Source organism: Emys orbicularis, chromosome 1 (assembly GCF_028017835.1).
Source record: "Emys orbicularis isolate rEmyOrb1 chromosome 1, rEmyOrb1.hap1, whole genome shotgun sequence".
Taxonomy (NCBI): Eukaryota; Metazoa; Chordata; order Testudines; family Emydidae; genus Emys; species Emys orbicularis.
The window spans coordinates 20,948,948-20,966,716 of NC_088683.1; the positions used below are offsets into that span (position 1 = coordinate 20,948,948).

Here is a 17,769-nt window from a genome sequence, read left to right on the forward strand (position 1 = left end):
AGGGTGTTGAGGGTTCTGATGGTTTCCAGGATGATCTGGCCCACCAGATCACAACATCTGTTCTGCCTTTGGATCTGGCAGAGCTCCTATAGCTGATTTGGAAGCTGTCTCTGCCACTAGATTGCCCTACTCACCCTCTTCTAGGCAGATCTGTCTCCCCACAGTGATTTTCTTAAATCACCGGCCTGTCTCTGTGCCATTTGTACAAATCTCTCTGTGCCACATGCCACTTGAGAGGGAGGCTGGATTTACTTAGGGCTGTAATTGCCAACGATAGGGCAGAAGTGCTGCGGTCCCACATCTGCCGAGCTCCTCTGCATTTTATTACTGAATTCCAGCAATTATGCCTCAAGTGTTACACATTTTAATGCTCTTGTTATAGGCGAGCCAGGAGGCAAGATGTCAAATACGGAGACCCAGTCGCCCAGTGCTGGGATGTGGAAGAAAGTAAGTATTTGTGCCTCTTCCTCCAACAAAATGTGTACGGTCAGTGTGTCTGTCTGTTTACTATGCTCTTTGGAACTAGGCCTCTGGAGATATCTGGGCAGCTAATACCCAGGCAGTTAGAATCCCCAAATACTCTCCATTCAGGCCTCATCCAGCAGTTAGGCCTGGTCTACACTAACCCCCAACTTCGAACTAAGGTACGCATCTTCAGCTACGTGAATAACGTAGCTGAAGTTGACATACCTTAGTTCGAACTTACCGCGGTTCAGACACGGTCCACACGCGGCAGGCAGGCTCCCCGTCGACTCCGCGGTACTCCTCTCGCCGAGCTGGAGTACCGCAGTCGACGGCGAGCGCTTCCGGGATCGATATATCGCGTCCAGACCAGACGCGATAAATCGAACCCGGAACTTCGATTCCCAGCCGCCGAACTAGCGGCTGGGTGTAGACATACCCTTAGACTCACTGAGCCATGGGAACTTAAAAGAAGTAAATGGCGAAAACAGCTCTCCCCTCTGCCCCCCCACTCCATGCGAGAGAGACACCAGCAGAAACCCACATGAGGGGAGAAATAAGACAATTGATGTGAATACCCCATACCGCACCATGAGTGAGATGCCAGGACCTCCGCTCCTTTGCAGAGTATCTGGAGAGAGATTCAAGTAAGAAAACCTCTGAGGAAGCAGGAAATGCTCCTTCCTCCTCCCCTAATACATACACACACTTGACAAAAGTCCCAACCCCTGTTCCAGCTGCCAAACCCTCCAGCTCCCCCTCCCTGCAGCTACTTAAACACTCCCCCTATTAACAAGAGCCTTCCCCTTCCCTCAACAAGAAATCCCCCTCTCCCAGCTGCCAAACAGTCTGGCTCACTCTCTTGGCAACTGCTGCAGTTCACTTACAAAGTGTACTGTCAATGCTAAATCCTGCGGTTACGCTGCAATTTCTGTGGCAGCGTAAAATAAATGAAAAGCTTTCAAAACTGAAGTTTGAGTTAGTCTGAGGTTTTTACATTCAATGATTAAAATGAACAGCCCAGTCACAACAGTATTGATAGTATTGCTGAGTTTAATTTTTGAGCTAGTAGAAGCTGCTCCCTTTGATCGGTCTCTGATTATTTTCACGTCACGGTGGTGCTGGAAGCCTGCTGCAAAACTCAGCATATTTCACAGCAAAAATTAGGGCTGTCTGCCATGAAATCAAAGACCAGTCTGTTGCATGGTATACTGGGCTCTCACTGTGCATATATACCGCAGGGATCATTAAAAAGTCAGGGGGAAATCCCGGTTCCATTGAAGTTAATGGCCAAACTCCCATTGATTTCAATGGGGCTGGGATTGCACTCTCACGATTCACCCCACAATTACTACATAGTGGTATCTGAGATATGCCACAGATCTTAGGCTTACTGTAGGGATGCCAGCCCAACTGCTGCTGTCAGGTATGTCTTTGTAGAGAAATGGTATTGTCTTTGATGAACAAATACAAAATTACTAAAATGTTGCACTAATATGAACTCAATCCTGAGCCCCAATATGGTGGCAAAAATGGAATGTATGGCTAGCTTTAGCAGCTAGGTGGGTATTTCCCCTGGTGCTGTAAAACAGGTTCAGATGGCCTTGTGCCACCCCACTTCCAGCCCCTGGCAGATTAATAATAACTATTAATAATAGATAATGATATGATGATAGCACCTACAAGCCCCAATTGCAACGGGGTCCTATTGTGCTAGACACTGCACCAACAGAGTACAAAAGGCAATCCCTGCTCTGAAGATCTTGCAATCCAAATAAACAAGACAGACAAAGGCTGGGAGGGGAAACAAAGGCACAGAGAGGTGGAGTGACTTTTCCAAGGTCATTGGCAGAATCAAGAGAAGAAGCCAAGTCTCCTTACTTCTAGTTCAGTGCCCTATCTGGAACACACTGAGCTCCAGCAGTAACTGCCTAGTAAATGGCCACTAAAAGGGAGTGATTTCAGGTAGCCTTGAGGCTGCTCTAAAGTATGCAGGGTGCTAAAGCAGTCCCTGGTGGCTCTCCGAATTGGTGGAACTACAACCAGCACTTATGGCTACCCCACCTCTACTCTGCTCAGTCTTCACTGGGTGCACAGAGGATGGAGCAGAGGAAAAATATAGGTAAAATATCTAATTCACCAGCAGTGACTGTCTCTCTTTAAATTTAAGTAAGTCAGTGGTACAGATTTTATTAACCTCTCTAAAAAACAGTTGCACTGGAGGAAAGTTAGCAGCCGCCTCTAAATCCTAGCAGTTATATTTTAAGCTAAAAGTTAAGTTTCCTTTTGCTTATTTTATAATTCACTTGCTCCTATAGCATCTGTTCTGAATCAGTCTATTTTCCTATTGCTTTAAAAATCAGGTCAGGGTTAATCTTCGGTACCATGTTTGCTTTCCAGGCATTAGTCATGAAACTGCTGATGAAAAGGTGATTTTTGGCATTGAATTTAATTCAACTTTTCTGGAATGCATACCTAAGTCCCAGCAAGCCTCTATTAGGTGGTATATTCAACGCTCTGGAGAAGAACATCGAGAAGAGGTAAGTTATAGGCAACAAGGCAAGCTTCCTCAGTGGAGAATTCAGCTGAGTATTCGAAGGCAGGAGTTATTGGGATTAGTAGATGTTTTCCTTTTCTTTGCTTCACCTGAGGTATCAAGTAGCATTCTGGTATCACCATTTGGGGTATAGAGAGGGTGGGAGAGAGGCCATTTGCACTGTACTACAGGCAGATTTATTTTATTTATTCTACTCATTAAAAAAAAATCCCTAACCTTTGCTCTAAGCACTCTTGGGTGCATTTTAAAAAGACAGACTACTCCAGTAACACCCTTTCCCCCAGTAATTAACACATGGAATAACTCAGCAGCCGAAACCACATTCAGAATCTTCTGCTCTCTATAAGTTTCCACATCACCCTAGTATCTGAGAACCTTCCAATTAAGTGTGGTGATGAACATCTCTCATGTGAAGTTGATTCTTTCTCTCTTCCTGTCCCTAGGAGGAGAATTGTATGTGCAGTGGAGTGTTTTTTATGATCATTGTATTGGGTTTCAGATTTTTTTAAAATGTTTGTGCTCCTCTGTGTTTAAGTTGGAGAAGGCAGGTGGGAGAAGTGCTGCTTGAACTTGAAGTTGAAAGTGGGGTGGTTTCCAATGGTCCTTAGTTCCTGGGGGAGTTAATTCCGTCATCTGGGACCAGCACCCAACATGTCTCCTGCCTTACAATCTTTATAATTTCCCACGGAGTCCTCTCACAGCTAGTGAAAAACCATGTCCTGAAGGTCAACAGATTGGGACTGGTTTGGACTGACTTTCAAACCTAAGGTCCCCTCACAGAGAATGCCTTTTGCCCTCCTACAAGCCATTTTCCATCTCAGGCCACTCCCTACCACCTGTGTAGTCATCACAACTGTGGTGGTAGTGAAAAGGGGGAGGTAAGTTGGTCAAAGGTTTTAGATGTGCTTTATTGTTCAATGTTCATCCCAGTCTTTAGTTAGTTATGCCTTCAGATCTGAACCAGATTGAATTGTTTTTCTTTCAAGCTCAAGCAGAGTTTAAATATCAGAGTCCTATAGGAACTATTAAATATGCACCATCGTTTATGGCTCAGCCTTCCATTGATTGTGGGTGCTAGCAACTCTCCCATTGACTGTGATGGCAAGATTTCTCTCTTTCTTTCTAAGAGCCGAGAAAGTCTAGCCATGGCTGATTCTTGTGAGGTGATAGCCCTGTATGGGGCTACGGTGTCTATTGCAGAGGACCCTGAGCACCATCTGGGCTCTTTGGGGAAAGTGGCCATGTGGGAGGCCACATGAGAGGGCTATGACACCAGTAGTGGCCCATGGAGAGTAGTGACAGGTGCTAACCTCGGGAGTCAGATAATCTATTTTCTGTGCAAGTAGCTCAGGCTGCAGCTGCTTTTCCACCACAGGAGCTGGAGGAACAGGACTGTCTGCAGGCCCTGGCTTTGGGGTACTTTTGTTGTATCAACCCCTACATACTCAAGCTTGGCAAAGTGAACTTCACCACTGAGCATGAGCACATAACAAATGTATTTATATATCTAGCACGTCTCATGCCCCAGGCTTAAAGCCTTAGGTACAGTTATAGTGGTTTAAAACACTATCTTTGACATCCATCAATACCACATACTTGAAAAATTATATTGTATTCTCGTCAGCAGGCCTGCTGGTATGTCTGGAGAATGGCCAAAGAACACTAATAAACACAGGTGGCTAAACTGAAAACTGTACTACGCACGGCTTGGAAGACGTATATTAATCACTCCAGAAATATTGTAATTCTTGCCCTAATTGTTTTATCTTTGACTCTCTTTTGCAAGAAGTTGTATTCCTTACCTCACTAGGGATCCACTTCAGAAAAGCACTTACATATATGATTACATCCAACCCAATTTATGAAAACAACTGAGCAATTATTTAAGTCCTATCCTTTTCAAAGGGATTTAAGCACATGCTTAAAGTTAGGCACATGCTCTAGAGTGTTCCAGAACAGGAAACTTTGATTGGTGCTTAGATGAGCCACAGTCATTATAAAAACAACCTTTCACCTCTGTAATACCTAACCAAGGTTCTCAAAAGGATTTACAAACATTAATTAACCAAATATTACATCTGAAGAAGGTATATTTAATAAGGATAATGTTTAATCCTCTTAGATCTGAAAGTGCTTTGCAAAGTTGGTTAAGCATTTTCATCTTCATTTTTCATGTTGGGAAATTGAGATACAACAGGGTTGGTGGGTTCTGTGTGTCCATTCCTGTAGCTAAATCAGGAATTGAAACTCCTGGCTCTGTCTGATGCTTTAACAAGACTAGTTTTCCTCCCTGAGTTTTGTGCAACCCAGTTGGAAAAAACTCAGATTTTGTTAGAAATCAAAGACTCAATCGGTGCAGCTCATGGTGAGCAAAACAAAGGTGGCTTAAACTGCCTTTCTATCTCATTTGATTGTGGAGCTGGCTTAAGGCCAAATTGGCCTTTGGCTACATTAGAGCAGGCTAAGGGCTGGGCAAACTTTCGCCAACTTGTAATAGCCACAAATAGCCAATATGCCAGCATGCTCTGGCCCCATTTCCTAAGCCAAGCCATGAGAACACAGTGTAGAATCAGCCATGTGGGTTTTATGCCACCCAGGGACTCCCCTATATCATCGGATTCATCAGCTGGTTCAAGAAGTTGAGTCAAGGATCTGGTGTGAAGGGCATAAGGGGGTGTGTGCATATGTTTTATGGCATTTGCATCTCTAATATGCATCCAGCACACGTTAGCAGCCTTTCACAACGTTTAGTAGGCTCGCACTAATCTGAAATGTTTATATGAGAAAAGTAAAGCTTTGATAAAATGCTATATTAACCACTGGGCTCATTTAGAAGAAAACTCTCCAGATGGATTTTCTGTGTTAGGAATGTCAACTGCAAGCAAAGAGTTTCTTATCACATGCTGCCACTATATCCATGGGAATGTTCACATGATGTTTGATCTTTGATAAAATAGATGATGGAGCCCATGTTCTGGATTTTTTTTCTTATACTTTTTTTCCCACCAAAGTCCCCAGCCAGAGTCCTTTTTCACTTTCAAGATCATAGCAATTAGAGACGGGATAGACCTATTAGCTCATCTCCATCCTTGCTGGTAAATGCTTGTTCCTATGTCTAGTATTTTGACCCAGTCTAGTTTTTGTTGTCGTAAATAATGGGGCAACCACCATTTCCCTTTTCAGAATCATCCTGATGGTGGATTTCAATACACACAGAAAATGTTCTTCCTTTTAGAGAAACAAGGTGGGTGAGGAAATATTTTTTTATTGAACCACCCTCTGTTGGCAAGAGCTCTGTATAAACTGGACACTGGTCTTGAACCAACCAAAATTGGTCCAATAAAAGATAATACCTCATCCACCTTATCTCTCTAATATCCTGGGACCAACACAGCTACAACAACATTGTTCTTTCTTTTGTTATTTTTAAAGATAAAGAAAAAATTAATAAAGCTGCATTTTCAAATTGGGTACTAAAGTAAATTCATGTGTAGCCACCTAAATAAGTCAGCCCGATGTTAAGAGATGTCAAACACCAACAGGAGTAGTGAGTGCTCAGCATCTGTGAACCACAGGCTCTTTTTATTGAGATGGTCTAGCTTTGGGCACCCATGTTTGAAATTTTCCCTCAGTGTTGGATACCACACAGATGGCCTCTATAGAAAATCCAAAGAGAGAGATATAAAGTTGGGGGGGGTTTTAATGCATTTTAGTTTGACCAAAACACCAGATGTAACAGAAATAGGGTAGCTGTATATAACATGTAGCCTGATCTTTGCTCAGTCAATACCTTACCATAACTTTTCCCATTACAGTTCTATATTCCGCTCTCTCTTCCTGCGTTATATTTCCCTAATAACACTGTATGTTATTGTAGTGCATGTCTTAAAGGTATAACTTATTGTGATGACGATACCATGCTTTGTGAATGACTCAGTGCACCTGGAAACTCAAGTTACAGACTTTTAGTTGAAGTGGTGTAGCTGGAATGTTTCAGCAGATCTTTAAACCTCACTTTACAAATAGATGGTTACGCTTTGTCCATGACATGCAATACTGCTTCCTGAGGGGAAAGAAAGGGCAAAATCCAGACTAGATTGGGAGCCTTTGGCCCAGCAGGATGTCTCCTGCATTTCACCTTTAAGGTCATGGTTCAGAATCCTACTTCCAGTCAGAATGGCCTATGGGAGGGGACAGGATCTCCTGTGGTACAGGAGCTGTCACCAGGTCATTCTGCTGCCAGGGGGAGTTGTTTCCCTGCGGTTTGGTGGGTCATGAGTCAATTATCTGGTGCTTTTGTATTTAGTGTTGCTCACGCAATTGATCATGTTTATTCCCATATTTGGAAGGTTAGTCACTGACTTGTGGGAACGTTTTTGTGACTTGGATTAATAAAAAAGCCTGTACATCATTTGTTCGTAAGGCTTTAATGTGCTGAATTTCCTGCAGCTTAAGCTCAGCTGTTTGTTTATTCCTTTTTAAATTCCTATGTGTTGTGTTATGTACATAATAGGTGTCTGGGCCAGAAAAAGCAAACCCAGTGTTCCCTGCAAAGCTATTAACATTGGCCTCCTAGCGTTTTTAAAAATATTCGGCTAGCCTGACCCAGAGTCTCCTGTGGCTTCAGATTTGCCAGGCTGTCATGTCCCTTTCCATGGGACATAGCAAGCCATATGTTTTGAAACGACAGCCTATTCATTGATATGGTTTAACTCCTAGCATGGTGTGGGCGATGGAAGATAACCCACTGGGGAGCCTCAGCATATTTTGGCTTCTTCACCAGCAGCTCACTCTTTCCCACTGTCCCACCCCATGTTTGCTGGCTGATGTTGGCCATGGATTGGGCTATCCAGCCTGGTTGGTAATCTTCTTTGAAAGGTATGTGTTTTGTAGGACACTGAACTCTATTGCTGTGGTCACCATATTGGAGACAGGGATGCATTTTTTCCCATGGTCCATTTTACACTGGTTGGAGGGATTTACACTGATCTGTTTTGTGGTGTTGATATTTTTGGTGGTGAATTGGTGAGTGAGGCATTGGTCTCTGTTGGTTTAGTCAGTGGCTGATGATTTTTGTGTGATTACAGCCTATTTTCTTTGGCCACAACTTCATGGGCATGAGTTTCTGGTGGTGCTTGTAGATAGATTCTGTGACTATTCAACCCCAAACCCAAGAGTCAGATGAAAGCAGAATGGAGAAGAGGGCTAAGTTTGGCAGAGAACATTGGTTATGGGCATAAACCTTATTATCAAGTAAAGATTTAAGAATACACCATCCTGTTTCAGGCCCGGTTCTTTGAGAAGGGAGTTTTGTCTTGGAGGCCCATTGAATGGTCACTAGTTGGAACCCTGGAGTGAAAAACAGTGCTTTAAGCATTGGCCTGCTAAACCCAGGGTTCTGAGTTCAATCCTTGAGGGGGGCACTTAGGGATCTGGAGCAAAATCAGTACTTGGTCCTGCTAGTGAAGGCAGGGGGCTGGACTCAATTACCTTTCAGGGTCCCTTCCAGCTCTATGAGATAGGTATATCTCCATATATTTATTTATTTAGCCCGGCAGGGATGGAATGCAATGTTAGACAGTTATTGACTAACTTGTTGTTGAATTTAATTGAAGATGCAGTTGATTTGCTTTTTACCATAAGTTGGTGGTGTGATGTGCTTTCTTGGGGAAATCCCCTGGTGTTGACAGCAATGTCAACTTATACTTTAAAGGTTTATCTGTTTCAGTTTGTTGAAAGAATCAATGGTCACTCTTTTACTTTACTTTAACCAATTGGTTAGTGGTGGTGGGTTGTTTGTTTGTTTGTTAATTCCATGAAGTCCTTAAACGAGACAATTATTTTTTCCCACAATTACAAAAAAAAAAATGTATATCCTGAGATGAGATATATCCATATGGATTTTCAGGGAGATTGATTTGGTTTGGGTAAATGTAGGATGAGAATTTAAAAATTATCCTTCTAATGGGAAGTTAGCTTCAACCTTAACTATAGTGTGACTGATATCTCTCCCTACATAATGACATTATGTCCCCAAAACCTGAAGAAGAGCTCTGTGTAAGCTCAAAAGCTTGTCTCTCTCACTAACAGAATTTGCTCCAATAAAAGATATTATTTCACCCATCTTGTCTCTCTGTATGTCCCCAACACATTCTTCATTTTTCCTTTAGATTTTTTATTAAGTACAAATTTAAAAAAAAAGAGTGGTAAAAAAATTCTCTCTACTCCCTAGTGGTGGCCAGCAGTTCTGCAGCCCATTTATGTTGGGGAAAAGAGGAAATTCTATGCACACAACATTAATTTCTGCAAAACTCTGCATTGTGCAGTGGTGCAGAATTCCCCCAGGAGTAATCTAACCCATGGTTAGCTCAGCTTTACCTCTAGTGCTTTTTCACATGTTGATTAATGAGGGAAGGCAGGCTTTGAAGCCACTATCTTCTCACACACAGGTGCAATGTTTCATCTGTGAAAACGTTGACGTGAATTATTTGTAATGAGGGAGCCATCTAAACACACCATTAACAAAGGACAAAAGACGTTGACCTAACCTAATGCCATGCCACTTTTGAATCCTTAGCTCTTTACTATCTTACTCTTTCAAGATTTGGCAATCTGTGTTTCCCCCCATTACTAAATTCATGTTGTAAAAATCAAGCAATTAATATAAATGAACCTCTTATTTATTTGCTGGGCATTTTCTGTATCTGTGCTCTGCACATTTTATTTAATATTTTATATCAATGATAAAAAAAAAACTATTTAAAAGTTGCTGAAAGAATATACAGAATTCTGTCCAACTCTGCTACCTTGTCATTGAGAAGATATGCACACTGCAACCAATTTGAAGGCTGAATCAAAGCAACTACATGGCACCAGAAGTTACGTGGACAAATGTTGATAATCAAGTGCTTAATTTCTGTGGCTCACAATTTTGGCCCTGATTCAACAAAACACTTAATCATATGTTCATTTTAAAATACCTGCTTAAAGTTAATCACATTGTTGAATTGGGATCTTTGGTCTTCTGAATTGCTAAAGAACTCATTATAGCTCCAGCAGAATGATTGGTTATGATATGCTGAAAAATAATGAAACCACATATGACAGAAATAAAACGATATCTCCTACGTAACCAGGCTTTTCACTATACTCAAAATTTAATAAAACATGTTTTACGTCTGCAGGTCAGGAACTAAAGAACAAATTAAGTATTCAAGTGAAAGGTTAAAGATCTACTACCAAGTAATGAAATGCCAGGTGTTTATGAAACTCCAGAGTCCTGTGGGGGAAAAAGTAGAGAGGAAAGACAGGAAGAGTTCTGAACCTATGGGTAAAACAACATAAACAGGATACCAAAAAAGAGAAGTGGGAGGGAAAACAATAATGAAGTGTGGCTCAATATGTGTGAAATCAGAGCCATAATTTCATCCTGTCAGAGAATAAGAAAGGAATTAACAATGAAGCCATAGAAAAGGAGGAGGTGAAAATCTCCATAAATCAATAACCAAGATGTAAATGGGATGTTGAATAAGAATTTTATTCATTAAAAATAAAAGTAGAGATGGATTAGGATTAAGAGACACAACCACCTTAGCACTGGTTAGCCTGTGGTGTGAGCTCCCGAGGAGAGTGATGGGAACCTCAACCTTTAGCACATTTATAACTATACTCTGAACAGAACTGTATCATAGAATAGAATCATAGAATATCAGGGTTGGAAGAGACCTCAGGAGGTCATCTAGTCCAATCCCCTGCTCAAAGCAGGACCAACACCAACTAAATCATCCCAGCCAGGGCTTTGTCAAGCTGGGCCTTAAAGACCTCTAAGGATGGAGATTCCACCACCTCCCTAGATAACTCATTCCAGTGCTTCAACACCCTCCTAGTGAAATAGTGTTTCCTAATATCCAACCTAGACCTCCCCCACTGCAACTTGAGACCATTGCTCCTTGTTCTGTCATCTGCCACCACTGAGAACAGCCTGGCTCCATCCTAGTGTCAAACTGCACATGAAGGCTACTGTATTACAAATACCGCATGGTAATAATTAGTACAGAGATGGACTAAGTGACCCAACAGCTCTTTTCTAATTCTAGATTCTTCAAGAGCCTCCATAGCTCTGTCCTTCCTTTTACCTGACAACAGGCTGAGCCCCACTGTGGTTCCTTTGAACCAGTGTACAGCCAGCTTAAACAGCCAGCTGCAGATTCCCTTACTGTAGGAGGTCTGACATGTAGCCAATATACGGTGACCAGATAGCAAGTGTGAAAAATCGAGACACTTTTTTGCCTATATAAGACGAAGCCCCATATATCAGGATGGTCCCGATAATATCGGGATGTCTGGTCACCCTAAGCCAATGTAGCCGGCCCTGTGCCTCCAGAATCAGAGATGTGGCCAGCACAAGCTGTGCTCCGGCAGTTCCCAGCTGACAAACAGCTCTTTGGAGGACATTACAGCTGGGACATAGTGTAGAACAGCCCTCAATCTGCTCTAAACTATGCTGCCAGGGAGCCACAGGATGCCTCTTTGAAACTCCCTTACCCGGGCTCAACAGTGGTTCGAGCCTCTTGTCTCTTATTGCGTCATCTCTGCTCCACCAGCAACACCAGCCTTTTTGCCCTGCTCATCAGCTTTACCCACAGCCCTCTTTGCACTTTCTTGCACACTAGTCTCTACTCCTGGCATGACCTGCTTGAGCTGCTATGAAAAGCCACCACCTTCAACTCATTAAAGCCCCTTTATGATCCACCTTTGCCATTATGCCTACACAAAAATTAACCAGGTTAAGCCATGTTTTCCCAGAATAATTTATAAAAACCTTTCCTCATACTGCCATGCCCATGTGATTAAATGCATATTTTTGTCTTCTAAGCACCTTGGAGAAGGCATTCTGTTTTCTTTCTGTTTTGGAAGACACCTAATAATATATCTTTGGATGGCCTTAGAAATAATAATAGAAAAAGTGAGGGAACCCTTACCCTTAAAATAGGCCTTTTCAAAAATTTAAAATATCTCCTTTGTATTCTACCTTTGCAGGATACCAAATGTTGTGGTATCACTTGACACAATACAATGCCATGTCTAGGCGAAATTTTCAAGAAAGCTCACTCGGTCTAACTCTGCTCCTGTTGAAATCCATATGGGTTCTAATGGCAACAGAGTAAAGGCCAATGCTGAGTAGTTTTGAAAACCCCACCCTATATTTCTCTGTCTTCCTCAGACATCCAGCAGTTGGCCTTTCCCATGTCAATGTTTCTCAATCAGTGGGTCATGACCCTTGAGTGGGGGGGGGGGGGGAGGGGAAGAAGATCATGAAAGGCAACTGGGGAGATGGGGGAGGTTTGCGAGGCAATAAAAAATTTATTATAATCTAAACCAAAGAAAATCTCTCTCCACCCTTGCCCACACAACCTTACTCTTCTGGGGGCTGGTCCACACTAAGCCCCCAGTTCGAACTAAGATACGCAACTTCAGCTATGTGAATAACGTAGCTGAAGTCGAAGTATCATAGTTCGAACTTAAAGGTACTTACCGCGAGTCCACATGCGGCAGGCAGGCTCCCCCGTCGACTCCGCCTGCTCCTCTCGCGGAGCAGGATTACCGTCATCGACGGCGAGCACTTCCGGGATCGATTTATCACGTCTAGACAAGACGCGATAAATCGATCCCAGAAGATCGATTGCTTGCTGCCGAACCAGCGGGTAAGTATAGACGTACCCTGGGTCAAGTATTGTCTCTCAGCAGCGTGAAACACACACACAAATAAAGTATATAGGCTTATCTTTACCATTGATACATTTTTATTGTTACTTTACAGTAAGTGCAAGGGATTTGCAAAAAGTTTTACTTCAAATAAGGGGATGCCAACCTGAAAAGGTTGGGAAAACTGCCCTATGTGATAGAATCTAGCGAAGAAAAAGACTTATTGAATACCTAGTCCATCTCCCCGCTATTGCAGGACTGTTAGCTGCTGTAAATGTACTTGTATTTTGACCATGACCAAGCTATTTTAACTCAAACAAACTTTGGGGTTGTATAGTGCCTGGTGTCAAAAGATCACAAAGCACTTGCCAGACACTTATTAAATAAGCCTGACTTCCCCCTTGTGATGCAGTAAGTATTATTGTCGCCAATTTATGAATGAGGAAACTGAAGCCCGGAGCTGCCTTGCCTCAGGCCATATTGTGTGTCCGTGACAGAACTAAACAGAACCCACCACTAAGCCCCAGCTGAGCCGAGTTCCATTCAGTAGACCACCCTGCCTTTCTAGTAGCTGACGTGTGTTCTCTGAGTGGGTCATCAATGGCACACAGGCAGCTGCACATATCTGGCTGAAGAGTGCTTCAGCTAGTATGGTAGCAAGCCAGGCAAGCAGGACTTATATATATTATTTAGGGATGAAGAATTGCTTACAGATTTTTCACATAAAAACAGTGTGTAGTCTACCCACTGTGAATACCATTACTTTACTCATCTTTATGCTTCCCTGATCTTCTTCCTCTGAAATATTCTGGGAGGGTAGATGTATAGTCTGGGACGTTTTCCAGATTTTTTTTTCTTTCTTTCTGTCTTCCCCCCCCCCCCAGTGAGGCACTCAGCACAATAGTGAATTAAACAGGATCCTTGTGTATTATAACAATGACACCAGTGGTGCTGAAGATGTGCTTAATCTGCATTGTGGGCTAATCAAGCTGAACCGCAATCCCTTCGCTGTTGTTCTCCCCTGCAGCCTCTGTGCGGCAGCAGAACACTGCACACTCTGTGAAGTGCCAGCTTCCTTTTCCAACATCAGTGCTTTAGAGGGAATGTACCCTGGAGTATAGAATTAGAGCAAGGGATTGGGAGTCAGAGCTCTACTCACAACGCTGCCACTGAGTCTTTGTGTGGCCTTGGACAAATCACTTAGCATCCATGTTTCTCCATCTGCAAGGATCCTAACATATCAGTGCCTCAGAGAGGGGCTGTGAGGCTTAATTAATGTTGTAAATCACTTGTAGGTTACCAGATTTGCAAAGTAGCTGGCAGCATGGATGGCTATGTTTGCCTCAGGCACCAAGTGCATAGAGCCAGCACGCCAGTGGCTAACATGTCATATTGTGCTAGATATAGCAAGTATTTCCACAGCCTTCACAATCTCAAGTACAATTCCACAAATGCTGCAGTGAATAGGGTACATAAAGCTAAGGCTGAATTTCTGTGCATTAAATTTCTGTTTTTTCTAGGTTTTCTCATTCACAGATCCTGAACCCTACATGATAAAAGAATTGCACTGGGTTTTAGCTCCCTGAATCTTATTGGCGTTTTTCTGCTCTCACTTACAATGGAGTAAATGAAGCGTAACTACGTTGAAGTTAAGAGTGTTTACACTGTTGTAAACCCAGTGTCAGATCAGAATGAGACTTATTGACTTAATTGTTATTACTATTGATTTATTATTTGTATTGTGGTAGTGGCTAGGCACCCCAGCCGTGGACCAGGACCCCATTGTGCTACGTGTTATACAAACAAAATAAAATGATAGCCCCTACCCCAAACAGCTTGCAATCTAATGGGATTTGTCCAGCTAACTATCCAGCTCTTGCTTCGAGAAAGTAGGCTACCTTACCCTTGTTTTGGTCTGTTTAATTGTATTATTTCTTGGTGACTCTATCTTCTCAGACTGTATGTACCTTTAACTAAGGCATGCTGATGAGACTATAATTATCAATTGAATAGTAGAACTCTGAAATTCAAATGGTTCCATATGCATCTGTCTAACTAAGGTACTTATATGCCAGTGACCTAGAGGTAAAAGGCTGCATATCTCATTGTCAGTCCCTGAGCCAACCATCCCCTCTGTCTCCTCTACTCCCCACCTAACACATACTCAGATTATATTTTTCCTGTGCTTTTAATGCATTGTTTTCTGCTTTGTCCAATCTCACAGCTGAAGGCTGACGAGAGAATCATCAAAACGGAATACGGGCTGCTGATCCGCAGCCTGCAGAGAAAGGACACAGGGGCGTATTACTGCAAAGCACAGGAGCACACGTTCATTCACACCATCGTGAAGTTAAATTTGAACGTCATAGAGAACGGGCACATGGAAAGCACTCAGAAAACGGAGGATGAAGAGGGACGGGGGAGAGATTTGCTTACTGAGTCGCGGCTAAGGTACAAGGATTACATCCAACTCGTCAGCAGCCCCAGCTTCAGCCTGGATGAGTATTGTGAACAGATGTGGCACCGGGAGAAGCGGCGGCAGCGGAACAAAGGTGGGGCAAAATGGAAGCACATGCAGGAGATGAAGAAAAAGCGAAATCGAAGGCACCATGAACCTGTCAGCAGCCCACATGCCAGGCCTACATCTACGTAGTTTTATATTCTATTTAAAGAAAGGACGTTTAACATGCAAAAATACTGTGTTCTGTTCTGTGCATCCTTCCTATTAATTAATATTGCTTCACACTGAGATTAGATAACACGCAGTCATTATGGGTCTGTACAGGACTGCACTGTAATACTGGAATATTATAGCAAATGACAAATTCCTTATTTGAGCACCGCACTCAAGGCAATAATTCCAAATCTGGGTTTTTTCCCCGAAATTCAGATTTTGTAGCTAACACTTAGTGAGAAGCTGATTCATGACATATGTCATGTGGGTGTTCCATGGCTTCCCTGGCATAATTTTTATATGAGATTTAAAGTCTGTGTTACAGTGCATTATTAATTGACTGCTACATTCCACCCGAGAGTTGGCTGCAGTTCAGGGGTATGTAGATGTATTTGTAAAAGTGCTTGGGGTCTTGTAAGGATGGGAGGTGCCATATAGATACAGGCCATTTTGTGACAGATCTGCAAAACTATACTAAATTACCCATTGGACATATATTTAGGTACATGGGTGGCATTTGCTAACACAGAGAAGCAAAGCAAAAAATCAAATTAAATATAAGCTTAGCAGTAACGCTCGTTTTTCCCTTTAAAAATGTGATCACATTTTAAGAGGAGGAAATGTAGAGCTTTATTCATTAGGACAAAAGCAGCCTCTAGTTTGCAGTCCATCTGCTGAAATGTAATGTTGACTCAAATTGAAACTGCCAGCAAGATACTGGAGAGTAAATTTCATAAGAAGCACGTGGGAGGTACGTGCACAAACCCTATTAACAAATAATGGGATTTCTGCCTTCACCTCTATTGTCTTGCTGAAGATTTTACCCTGAATGTCTCCACTCACCTCTACAACTCTAACCCCCGGCTGGCTTCATTTTCTGGAGTATGGTTAGTTTGTTGTGGAAAAAAAGAGGAGCGGAGAACACACACGCACAAAAACCCTCCCAAACTTGATGACAAAAGACAATGAGGGAAACATATTTGGTGACAGACAGAAACTGACAGTGCTCTTACGCCAGGTATAACAATGGGGAGAGAGCAGACATTCCTCAGACTTGTGTATTTGTTTTATAAAAGCTCGTGTATTTCAAACAAGGCATTGTGTTGTTGGAATTAATACTTTTTTATTATAATTAAATAAAAACAAAAAAAGCCCACATGTAAATAAACAGAAGTAGAAGTTAGAGATGAGCAGCTTTGCGATTTACAATAACATCATTTGTAAAGTGTTCCTAGTTTTACTTTCTGCGCTTTAATAAGATAAATCTTCTTGTATGAGCAAGAGACACTGTGCTTCCTTCAGATCTGATTTACACCAGTGTAACTCCATTGGCTTCATTGGACTTTCTCCCAATTTACGCTAGTGTAAGCAAGATCAAAATCAGGGCTATTGCCTCTTCTCATGCTTCGCAGCCCCTCTCCCCCACTCTACCAAACCTCCCCCTTTCTGCCTTTCACGCCTCTTTAAGTGTGAAATGATAAATTAGCCACTTCCTCACATGGAAGAAAGCTTTGATGGATACTAAATCGACAGACTTTACTTTTTTCTCATGCATTCTACATGTCTTGAGAGCAAAGTCTGTGGGAATGTAATTGGTGTGCAATTCATTAAGGAACCAAGAACTTTGGGTCTGCATGCTGGAGATTATCCCTATCCGCTACCCAATGTGTGTGTGCATTCAGTTCCTGATCAATAATTGTTCCACACAATCTGTGCCGTTGTACATTTCCTTTCTGATAAATGATACAAATATGGTGATGTGTTTTTCAGATTGTAGAAAGGAACCTCAGCTGACTCAAGTTTATTGTAAAAAAAACTAAAACTGAATGTGCATGTATTGTATAAAGACAGAGATTTTAGATTCTTTGTTTTTTTCATTAAGATACATTAGTTAATTAGAAGGCATTAGGTAGTTTGTGTACAGTACTTTGATAGTGTACTCTGCAAGTGTTAAATATTATAAAAGATGGGCGGGGAGTTTGATTGTACAGGACCTTTAATCAAAGAGACTGATGTCCTAGGCTCTTATTAGTAAGGTTAGTCCTTACTACTCTGAGGCCAGGTCTACACTAACCCCCCCACTTCGGACTAAGGTACGCAAATTCAGCTACGTTAATAACGTAGCTGAATTCGAAGTACCTTAGTCCGAAGTTACCGCGGTCCAGACGCGGCAGGAAGGCTCCCCCGTCGATGCTGCGTACTCCGCTCGCCGAGCTGGAGTACCAGCGTCGAAGGCGAGCACTTCCGGGATCGATCCGGGGCACTTCCGGGATCGATCCGGGATCGATTTATCGCGTCTTAACCAGACGCGATAAATCGAACTCAGAAAACCGATTGCTTACATCCGGACCCGGATGTAAGTGAAGACGTA

The 17,769-nt window shown here is 42.4% G+C and overlaps 1 protein-coding gene across 1 annotated transcript in view; it reads left to right on the forward strand.

Moving 5' to 3' along the window:
* Window positions 1-17,247, forward strand: part of LOC135895122 (semaphorin-3D-like) — a 179,616-nt gene extending 162,369 nt beyond the window's left edge. Inside the window, exons 17-19 of the mRNA XM_065423193.1 lie at window positions 383-447; window positions 2,863-3,002; window positions 14,949-17,247. Coding sequence (XP_065279265.1) covers window positions 383-447; window positions 2,863-3,002; window positions 14,949-15,377 — 634 coding nt within the window. The 3' untranslated portion in view covers window positions 15,378-17,247. The remainder of the gene's footprint in view (window positions 1-382; window positions 448-2,862; window positions 3,003-14,948) is intronic.
* The last annotated feature ends 522 nt before the right edge of the window (window positions 17,248-17,769 follow it).